Source organism: Vombatus ursinus, unplaced genomic scaffold (assembly GCF_900497805.2).
Source record: "Vombatus ursinus unplaced genomic scaffold, bare-nosed wombat genome assembly UNPS02014814.1, whole genome shotgun sequence".
Classification (NCBI taxonomy): domain Eukaryota; kingdom Metazoa; phylum Chordata; class Mammalia; order Diprotodontia; family Vombatidae; genus Vombatus; species Vombatus ursinus.
The window spans coordinates 16,463,869-16,475,881 of record NW_020954592.1 but is presented as its reverse complement, the minus strand read 5'-3'; the positions used below and the strand labels follow the sequence as shown (position 1 = coordinate 16,475,881).

Genomic DNA, 12,013 nt, shown 5'->3' with positions numbered 1-12,013 from the left:
AGTTGTCTTTGGCATTCATGGGTTGAGAAGTCTGCAAACTGGCACAGCCGCCCATGACTCAGTCCTCTGAGGCCTACTCCAGGTTCATTGAGGCTTGGTCTTTGCCTGTGCACCCCCACCAAACTGTGCTCCTCTCCCCACCTGGTACAACATACCTTTCTAATCAACCATCCAGGTTGTCTTTGGCTGGAAATTTGTTTCACTCTGTCTTTTTGTGGGTTCTGCTGCTTTAGAATTTGTTTAGAGCCATTTTTTACAGATATTTGGAGGGGTTTGGGGGAGAGCTCAAGCAAGTCACTGCTTTTACTCTGCCATCTTGGCTCCACCCCTCACCCCCCAGTTCTTTGAAACCACAAAAAATTGTTGCAATTAATATTTTGGGAGACAAAAAAGACAGTGAAACACAGAGGAATACAGAGGCTGAGAAGTTTTCTTTCTGTGACCTCCTTGGCATATATTCCTACTCATAGTACCTCTGGCTTAAAAGGTATCAACATGCCATTTGTTAACATGAATAGAAATTGCTTTCAAGAATAGGTAGACCAATTCATACCTCTATCAGCAGTGTATTAATATGACTTTTTCCAAGTATCTCTTTCAACATTGACCATTTCCACTTTTTGTCATCTTTGCTTATTGTGTAGATATGAAATAAAACCTCAGTTGTACTTATTTCTATTTCTCCTATTAATAGTGATTTGGAATAAGTTTGCATATATTTTAAATACCTTTCATTAGACACTTAATCTCTCTGTGATCTTAAGCAAGATACTTAACACTTATCAGTTTCCTTTTCCTCATCTGTATAGTTGTTGACAAGGTTGTTGTAAGGATCAAATGAGATAATATACATAAAGCACTTTGCAAACCTTGAAGTACCACGTGAATCTTACCTATTATTGTTGTAAATACTTTTTCTTTATATTTTTAACCACTTATCTAATAAAATAATACCTATTAAAAGCAATAGCTGTCTTTTATATTTGTGTTAAACCCCTGTAGATCTTAGATATCAGACTTTTCTCAGAGATATTTAATCAAAATATCTTTCCCAATCAACTGTTTCCCCTTTTAACCAAGCTGCATTGACTTTATTTTGCTTTTGCAAAAGCTTTTTACTTTTATCTTTTTATTACATTATTTTATCACATTATAATTATTATTTTATTGCTTTTTATTATAATTTGAATCTGTTTTACTTTTGTGATATTTTCTATCCCTTATTTGTTTAAGAATTCTCACATTGGGCTAGCTGTGAATAATACCTCTATTCCTCTTCCTCTATTTTTTAAAAACAATATGACCTTTTAAAATTTTATTTGGGTATTTATTTGAAAGTTTTTGTGGTATGTTTTATGTGGTGTAGCATACTAGTGGTAATCTTTTTTTGACATGTAAATTTTCATTTTCTCCTCACCTTTTGATAGTTTATGTTGTTGAATTTATTGAATACTGGATTTTCAAGTTCTATAGTTTCTGATTTTTGCTTCTTTAGTCTATTCAAACCTACTTTTCTTTTTTATAACCAATACCAAATGATGTTGGCATTTAATACTTAATATCAAAATCTGAAATCTGTTTAGGCCATTAATTTCTTTTTCTTGCCCTAATGCTATGCCTTTTATTTAGGATTAGGTCACATAAGAGGAAGAGGAGCAAGAATGTTTGTTTTACTCTCATTCACTTGTGGGAAGCAAAGACTCAATAAAATTTTTTTTATTCCGAAAGGATTTTTAGTTTATTTTCTTTTTTTTAACTTTCTTCTTGTTCTTTCCCCTTTTTTAAATTTTATAATGTTTTGAACTAGATCTTACCCCTCATAGCTCCAGCACAAATTTTCCCCTTGCAACAAATATGTATAGCCCAACTACATTTATGCTCAGACTTTTTTCCTTGGACTTTGGGTCTTTCAGCCTTTCTCTTGAATGCCCAGTAATTTGTCCCTTATTTCCTTCCTTTCTTTTTGTTAGTCATTGCTATGGTAAGACTGAGTAAAGATCTCCACAGTAAGACCCTGAAGCATAGGATATGAGGTCACTTGCACTAACTGCATGTGACAATGTGTTTGGGGCTGGAGGGGAGAGCAACAAATGAAAGTGCCATTTTGCTGCCATTGTCCAATGTTATTTCATTTTTACCTCATAAAGTGTTTCTATCCTACAATCTTGGGGATTCTGCTTTAAGTATTCTATGCCTAATACATAATTCAATTTTCTAAGGGTTTTAGTTGGCAAGATTTGTGGAAAATAACTGCTCTACCATCTTGTTGATAACAAGATACCATCTAACTGGTTTGTATTCTTACATATATATTGAAAAATGACACGAAGGTATGCAAAAGCACTGAATTTGAAGACAAAAGATTTGAGTTCAAATTCTATTCCGCCACTTGGCCAGTGACTTTCCTAAAATCTCTAGGGTTGAGTAACATAAGATAAGTCACTTAACCTGTAAGAGTCTCAGATTTCTCATCTTTAAAACAAAGAATTTGGACTAAATTATTTCTAATGTCCAATTCAACTGTAATACTCTGTTCAGCTGTTTTCTAATGCATTATTTTGCAAGATAGTTTGATTAACCTGGCAGCTACGTGGCAGAGTGGATAGAATTCTGGGCCTAGAGTCAGGGAAGGCCAGAATCCAAATCCAGCTTCAGCCAATTATTATCTACATGATCTTGGGCAAGTCATTTAACACAGGTTTGTCTCAATTTTCTCAACTGTAAAATGGGAATAATAATAGCGCTTACCTCCCAGGGTTGTCGTGAGGATCAAATGAGACCTCTAATTTTATATTTTCTTTGTGTATTCATTGAATTAAGTATTTGATCATTTAAGGTCATGTTGTCAAATTTGTGAAAACATCATTATAGCAAGAAACCCACAATCATAATTACCTACTTATTATTTGGCCTTAAAGGAGAATGTGACAGCAATCATGGAAAGATATTGTAAAGCGACATAGCATTGTGCACATCACATAGTAGATGCTAAACAAATGCTATTTTGGTTGTTGTTGTTGTTGCTATATCATTTGATCAATATAATAACCCTAAGAGATAATAAGGCCAGATATTCTTATCTTCATTTCACAGATAAAGAGATTGAGTTTCCAAAAGATTCACTAACCCAAAGTTAAACATTTCTTTTAAGAGGTAAAGCCAATTTTCATTCCCAAGTATTTAGTCTTTAGTCCTCTACTTTTTGCATCACAGTTATCCTAGAAGTTACCATGTCATCTCTTTAAAATTTAGTATGTGATCAACATGTATTGATCTTGTGCTCAAAACATTGTGTTACAAATCAGATACTGCCTATTTGTGGTATTTGTAACACTTTTCCTATGAATTTAAAGACCCAGAATAATTAAAAAGTCAGGAGGCAAACTATTTCACAAGAATTTAATATTTATTTCTATGTTTCTATTGCAGCTTCTGACATAGCAGCAGAGCAGGGGCAGATTCTTGTAATAGCCACTGCAGCAGTAGGTGGATTCACTCTTCTGGTCATCCTCACCTTGTTCTTTTTAATCACTGGAAGGTAATTAATATATGCTAGAAATTTGAGTAAATTACCAGACCTCTAATTTTATGGGTTTTTTTATGTATTTGTTGAATTAAGTATTTGATTATTTAAGGTCATGTTGTCAAGTTTGTGAAAACATTATTACAGCAAGAAACTGAGAATCATAATTACTTATTTATTATTTGGCCTTAAAGGAGAATGTGAGAACAATCATGGAATGATAATGTTACAATAGTTCTGAATACTTCATAGCTACATATACGAAAGCATGAATTTATCTCCTTGTCAAGAGACATAACTAAGCACCAACTGTCACTATCTCTAAGGATTTAATAAAAATAGTTGAAGACCAATGAACAATAGTCATATCCAAAAATGTCTTCCCTGGAATTTTTTTGTTACCTTTGACATAATTATCCTTGTTGCAATGCAACTAGACTCCCCCTCTCTATAAAGAAGCTTTTATTTGAACAAGGTACATAGAACTGTGAAATTTAATTCAGCTATTTACCAACTACAGGTAGCTAGGTGGTGCAGTGGATAGAACACTGGGCTTGGAATCAGGAAGACTCTTCTTCATGAGTTCAAATGTGGCCTCAAACACTTATTAGCTGTGTGACCCTGGACAAGTCACTTAACCCTGTTTGCCTCAGTTCCTCATCCATAAAATGAGTTGGAGAAGTTGCAGAAGCAAACTATTCCATTATCTTTGCCAAGAAAACCCCCAAAATCACTCAATAACAACAAAAAATCTACCAGCTAAGCAAACATGCTGAAAACTGATAAGGTTTATATGAATTTAAAAGTATAATTATAATGATATAATGATAATAGGACTGTATGTGCCAAAACTTTAGCCTTAAATAGAGATGAAATTACTATATTGCCTAAGGAAGGGCAACCTGTTCCAGATTGGAAAACAGAGTAGATCAAAGCTCTTCTGCTGATCAGAGCAAGATCAGGTCATAAGTAATCCATCTATTCCCAGACTGAGAGAGATAAGAAGACCAAATCTTTTTTTAAGTATCCCAACACTGATATGATCAGATCGCTATAGAAAGAGATTTGACTTTCTGATTTCCTCCCTAGAAAAACAAAACTATCAAATACCTCTCTAAACAAATATTTCTTTGAGGTATAAATTTTCCTTGATGTGATGTTTCTGAAAGCTCTATGTATCAAAATTTTACTAGAATATATAAAAAATTACAAAAGACATAGCCATTTGAAATTTTCAGGCACTATTATCTTTCATAAAAACAAAAATCAAAATTGTCAATCACTCAAAAAATATTTATTGAGTGCATGTTATGTGCCATGTAGTATATCTTTATACTTTTTTGTCATTCTATTCAATTTATTTCAAATCAGTTATAGAGTGTGTTTTGTGGAAGGGCTATTTGTATATTTTGGGGGCTATGATTTTTATTGTCAAAACAAAGCATTCCAAGTCACATCACCTCTCAATTTCAATTTCCTCACCTGCAAAATTAGAGTTTGCATTACATGACTTCTTAGGTTCCTTCCAGTTCTAATTCCACGAGTCTATCCTTTTTACATATGTAGATCTCATAATATTTTAATCTAATTATTATCACTTGGCATAGAAACCTTCTTCTTTTACCCGGGGAGCTTATTAGCTACCAAATGTAATGTTAGTTTAGGTAAAGAAAGAAAACATTTTTTTTCTCCTGTAATTTGGGCAGTGCTAAATATAAATCAGCAGAAGCTTAACACTTAGTAGAAAATCACCAAATGGTTTTTCTAAACTTTAAAAAAATGCATGAATTAAGCCAGAAATTCACTATAAGAAAGAGTCCTTCAAACTTATAGAATGTGGAAGACCTGTGCCTTTATCTTGGCTCACCATCTGCTACTATTGCTATGGTCAAATTATTATACTCTGTTCCCCAGTGGTTTATGTTGGAAAATGGTTAGTAGTTTTCCAAATTCAATGAACACAGTTTTGATATGCTAAGAAAGACGTATGAAAGCATTTTGAAGCATACTAATCTTTATAACAATAAAAATGTTGAGTTAGGTAAAAAAAGATCAGGGCAGACATAAGCTACAAATTTGCTGACCAGATTTCTAGGGTCTAGAAATATTCCTTTGATTGTCTAGTATTAACAGATTTCAAGCCAACAACACTTTCTAGGCACAAGCCAGAGCCTAGTTGCTTAACCAGGTTCAAATGTCTTACCCTTCCCATTAGGTATTGCTATCTCCCCCAAGTCAAGCACATTTTAACAAGACATGTAAGTCATAACCTAGCAGAGATGGTAGAAGAGTAATATACGTTCAAATACTAGAAAAGATGAAATAAGTAAAATACTCATTAAAGAATTCCTGGTACTTAAAATATAAGATGCTTAAAATTATTTGAGTATGGCTGAAGAAAAAAAAATTAACCAAATTGTTAACCATGTAGGGACAGCTACCTCTTGAGTGATAACAAGATGTGAGGTAGATGCTGATACTACCATCTCTACTCTGACTCTGTGCTCTATATTTCACCTCCACCCAAATGATCTGTGATTTCCTTACTGTAGATAAATCTTTCTAGTAACACAGACCACATCCCATTTATGACTTAGGAAATAATTCCTTGGGAGTGGCTGAAGCACAAAGAGATTTAACCCTTGTCCAGGGTCATAGTTAGCATCAGAGATGGGATTTGAAGCTCTCTTAAATCCAAATCTAGTGTCTGTTTGTTACACAAGACTGCATTTATTTCACTGCATTTGATAATTTAATTATTGTAATCACAATCATTACTATATTGAAATCTTCCTGTTATTTTGAATGTGTCTACTCATTCTGGAAAGAGTGGATTTCAGTTTAAGGAATCTTGTAACTCATCTAGTGGATTTACTTGTTAAAGCACAAAAGAATGCTTTAAGAGGAAATCTTATCTCTAGGGACCCCAAGGATAGTGTTATTGATACAAACCACTAGCTTAGTTTAAGTTACAGTTTTTCATCCAGAAAATTATCATATTTCCTTTAAATAAGTGATTTTAAAAGTTTGATGCATTCTCAGTGTTTGATACAGAAAGGTCAGAATTGGTTGGGGGGAGGGTTTTCCAGCAGAAGAAATCTGAAAATTTTCATGATAGATTTTGATTAAAGAATAAATATTCAATTAAGAGGTATTTATTCATGTAGGTAACATTCAACGAAATTCATCTATCCAGCTAAGTGAATTATACATATCTATCAAATGCCTTGTTTTCCAGCAAAGTTCTTTTTATCAATATTTTTAAATAGCACAGACAGATGTTATTTTAATAAAATAATCTTTAAGATAACAGAAAATGTTTTTATCAATGCTAAATTGTTTCTAATTAAATGTGTTTTGTACTTGCACAGTGAAAAGTTTGTGATCACTCGGGTACAAATTAATTCAATCTAATGAATGTTTAAAAGATATGTTTAAATCTAAATTTCAGATGGATTCCTAGAAGACAATTTGAATTGTGTTCAGGAAAAAAAAAACTTAATAATGTCATAAGCATAGTACCAGGGTGGATTTTTTTGTTCTTTTTCTTATTCTTTATGTCAATTCCTTGAAGACTGGAGACTCCCTTAGTTTTCTAACATACTGTGAACAGAACTGTTTCAATTATATAGGATAAAAATTAGTTTTTGGAAGTATCACTTAAACACAGTGATAAAGAAACATTCATTGGAAATTATGCTTTGAAGACAGAACAATAAATTTCTGAATAAGTACTCAATTTGCCATAGGACATTGAAGCAAATTTCTCTTTGGGAAACTGAATTGGTATTCTACAAATGTTTTCTGCCTCACCATTTAGAATTAGCAATTTGATGAACTGTCATATCATAAGGATGTTGATGAGTCTATTCATATTGAAGAGGCAGGGTTTGAGATAAGCACCTGCCTGTATACTTCATCAGATGATTATAAGCACTAAAAGCAAACAGAACACATTTCCATCAAGTTTCAGATGTGAAATGAAAATTGTAATGACTTTGATCCCTCCCAAATGGAAAACAGTTGGTTAAATTCCCCAGAATCTCACACCAAAGCCTTCTATGATTTATTTTTATCATTTAAGATAAATTCTTGGTGCCTGTCCAAAACTTAGCAAAACTTAGCAGCTATATAACATAGAGGCAATCTATGTAGCTGGCTACAGAGGACTTTCTCTAGTCCCTAACACTCATATAAACATAACCAAATCGGGAATGTGAAGTTTCCATTTCTCAATTCATTCATTATTGTTTTTGATGATATTTCAATGTCATCAGTCAACTTTGGCTTTCACTCAAAACCTCGTATAGGATTATATTCTTGATAAAACTATACTCCAGAAGATCTGTGATCTCATCACTGAGAGTGTATTCTTCAGTGATATGAATCACAGCTCATTCATATCTGCCAGTCTCCTGTGATGTTAGTCCATTTCTTTCTATTCCCTTTGAAACTAGGGATAACTTGAATAAAATTATGTTTTAATTAGTCTCAGAACAAAATAATTCTTAGTGAATCAAGTGTACCTTAATATCCTTCATCCTAAATTATTCAAATTCATATCTAGCACAATTCTTCAGGAGACAGGAACAATATTTTTAAATAGGACTCTGTTTGCCCTTCCAAAAGGTGCCAGTGGTACATAAAGGCCAAAATGAAGTCTGAAGAGAAACGAAGAAATCACTTACAAAATGGACACTGTAAGTAATGTTAGCTGATGCCATGCTGCTTTTCTTGCATGACCTTCTTTGTTCATACTGCCTCACAAGTTCATTTAAAATTTGCATTTGTTCAGTCAAGCTGGGTTTAAAAAAAAATCTCTCACTTCCTACCCTTCCAAATTCAAGCTTTTCATCAGTTTTGCAGGTTGGTCTGTGAATTCACACCTGCTCCTCATTAGATGATATTAGTTTTCCCACTTCTGCATGCTGGGAAACATGACAGGCTGAATTTGCTAAAAAAAAAAAAAAAATACAAGTCAACTGTATTCTGTTGAGTTATTTACCACTCACACTGCCTCTAAAATGTGGGTTGCTTTTAGTTAGAGATGTATTTTGCTCAATATGATAGGGAATTCTCACATCTTTTTCTAGGGAATATAATTTTCAGCATAAAACAAATTGACAGAATTCATTTAAACATTCAAAAAAAGAAAATTAGCTCTTTAATTCTAGAAAACCTTCATGCTGGCTGCAAGAGCACAGTCATTTAAAGGATCTCTTCCCAGGCAAGGTATAATTACCATTAAGATTAGTTTTATCATTTCCTTCCTCTAAGTTGTAAATTTCTCTGTGAGAATCACTGTGTCTAAAAAGGGCTGAAATGATGACAGGAAGGTGAAGTTCTCTAACCACAGTGTAATTAAAGAACATGAAAAAACCTATTTAACTGTTGAACCCTATGTTTTCTACCATTATTATTCATTCGGAATATGGATCTGTCCAAGCTTCTTCTCCGGTCAAATGAGAATAACTGTAAGAACTACCTGGGCCAGAAACAATGATACAATTTGCCTTTCTTTTCAAAAGGAATTTCAAGTCTATTGCAAAGGAAGAAACAATTGAAAACAGTGTCAACCTATGATTCTGAGAGGGAGGGGAGGGGGAAGGAAGGCTTAAAGCAGACTTAGTCCTGGAACCAGACTGCCAGAGACGTGTCTTATGACAGGAAAATTTAAGAGTTGCTTCAGAACCTTACTTCTCAGAATGAATGGCAGAATTATAATAATGAGGAATTAAATACAAGTGTCCTATCTAGCAGCTAGAATATAAGTTCAAACAGCCTATGCTTAGCCAAACAGAAGTAGTACAAATGGCCTGGGGCAAAGCATTGTTAAGGAGAAGACCGCAAGCCAATGTTTACAGAAAGAGAGAACAATTAAGTTAGTAACAAGATGATGAAAACTGTATCTTAGAAGCATTTCTCCCTCTCAATTTGGTCTGTGTTATGGCTTGTGAGCAAAAAGTTAATTCATTTGTCTTAATTAAGTATTTCTTCTTAATTTTATAAAAGAACATCAGTGTATCATGTATCTAACAGTAGTACCAGGCCTAGCCTAATGAAACACCCCTAATCATATAGTGATAGCTCCCATGTGGTTGAGTTGTTTCAGTCAAGTCCAACTCTTCATAACCCCATTTGGGGTTTTCTTGGCAAGTGGTTTGCTATTTCCTTCTCCAGCTCATTTTACAAATAAGGAACTAAGGTAAATAGAGTTAAATGATTTGCCCAGGATCACAAAATAAGTGTCTGAAGCTAAATTTAAACTCATGAAGATGAGTCTTCCTGATTCAAAACCCAGTACTCTATCCAGTGAACCACCTAGCTGCCCTAGCTAGATACCATAGTTGAAAGCAAATCATCTAGAATCAAGTAAAAAAAGAGTATAGTACTTTTTCCTGAAAACCCAACCCTTGAAACCTATGCATCCAGGGTAAAAATGGTATACCAGAGCCATAACCAGGATATAGTAATCAGGGCTTTCAAAATTAGATTTCAAATTTAGATTTCAAAATTAGAGGACACTGGTAGCACTTGCAGTTCTTTAGCAACTGAGAAAAAGCAATAGATCATAGCAAGAAACTGAGCAAGAAAACTTCAACTAGAACTGGAATTGTCAGTCCTCACAATTAGGACGATATGTTCTTTTTGCTATTTAAAAAAGTCTTTAGAATGCTAAGGAAGTTAATAAAGATATAGAAAACAAATGAAAAACTAAGCCTTATTAAGTTTCAAATATCTGAAAAAAAGTTTCAACTACCAAATGGCAACCTACATTGAATACATCCCTAGTCCATCCATCCCTGATACACTCTTCCTTCTCCTAATTCTACTTGCCCTGGGTACATAAATTTCTATATAAATATTACAAATGAAACCATGAAAAGTAGTCATCCTTTCTTACTTTCCCTCTGACCTCATTCTTGAAAAATCGGCAGAGCCAAGATGGCAAAGGACTGGTAGCAATGCAGCTTTCCCAATATTTCCTTCCTAACAACTTTAAAATAATACCTAAAATCAAATTCTGGAATATCAGAGTCAACAAAAGGTCAGGGAAAGACATTTTCCAACCCAAGAAAACTTAGGAGGTGAATAGAAGAGGTCTGTGAAACTGGGGTAGGAGTCAGCCCAGAGCACAATGCAAACAGTGGCAGCACCAGTGGCAGGCCTTGGGGTTGGCTGCAACAGCAGCAGCAATAGCTTCAGGAGCTCTCAGCCTGGAGATGATGGGTAAAGCAGACAACTGTTCAGAAAGATATTGCAGATATCCCTTTGCTGGCACTGGGTGCAGGACTCTGTTGTGTTGCCCATACACAGTTCAAGGTCACTGTTCCAAGGTGAGGTGGAGCACTAGCACCTGTGGTTGCAGGGAAGCAAGGTCCTTTTCTGGGTGAAAACCAGAGCACATTCCTGAAGTGCAGTGACTGTACCTCTTCTTGCATCATACCATTTTGGAAACATCAAAAACTTACATACCCCCCAGAACTAGCCTTGAAAACAGCAGCACAAAAAACTTCAGGCCTAGGACAGTGCCCCCTCCACCCTGGGAGCAGAGCAAAACTTTAAATAAAGTTAAAAGTCAAGAAATAGGATGGAAAATGAGCAAGCAAACAAATAAATAAAAAGAACCTGACTATAAAAAGCTACTATGGTGAAAGGGAAGATCAAGACACAAAGTCAAAAGAAGACTGTCAAAACAACTGCAAGCAAAGCCACAAAGCCAAAAAAAAAAAATGTGAATTGGGCACAAGCATGATAAGAATGCTTGCAAGAGCTCATAAAGGATTTTAAAAATCTTGTAAGGTAGGTAGAAGATAAGTTCAGAAAAGAGAGTGAAACAAGAAAACTGTGAAGAGAGTTAACAACTTGGTAAAAGAGTCACAAAAATACTAAAAAAAAAAATACCTGAAAAAAAAACATAATTGGTCAAATGGTAAAAGAGACACAAAAATTCACTGAAGAGACAAACTTCTTAAAAGGTAGAATTGGCAAAATGGGAAAAGAAACACAAAAATTCTCTGAAGGAAAAAATACTGTTTAAAAAGCAAAAATGACCAAATAGAAAAGGAGGTACAAAAGCTCACTGAAGAAAATCATTCCTTAAAAATTATAATTCGGCAAGTGACAGCTAATGACTCCATGAGACATCAAGAAACAATACAATAATGTTGAAGGGGTAGATAGAACAAAATGTGAACTATCACATTGGGAAAACAACTGACCTGAAAAACAGATCAAGGAGAAATAAATTAAGAATGATTGGACTACCCGAAAATCTTGATCAAAAAAGAGAGTAGACATCATATTTCAAGGAAAACAGCCCCATTATTGTAGATGCAGATGGTAAAATATAAATTGAAAGAATCCATCAATCTGAAAGAGACCTCAAAATGAAAATGCCTAGGAATATTATAGCCAAATTCCAGAGCTCCTAGGTCAAGGAGAAAATAGTGCAAGCAGCTAGAAAGAAACAATTCAAGTATCATGGAG

At 34.2% G+C, this 12,013-nt stretch overlaps 1 protein-coding gene across 1 annotated transcript in view; it reads left to right on the top strand.

Moving 5' to 3' along the window:
- The window catches only part of EPHA6 (EPH receptor A6), a 1,252,883-nt gene that overhangs the window by 920,828 nt on the left and 320,042 nt on the right, over positions 1–12,013 (top strand). The window contains 2 exon segments of the mRNA XM_027835345.1: positions 3,430–3,538; positions 8,153–8,223. Of these exon segments, the coding sequence (XP_027691146.1) occupies positions 3,430–3,538; positions 8,153–8,223 (180 nt within the window).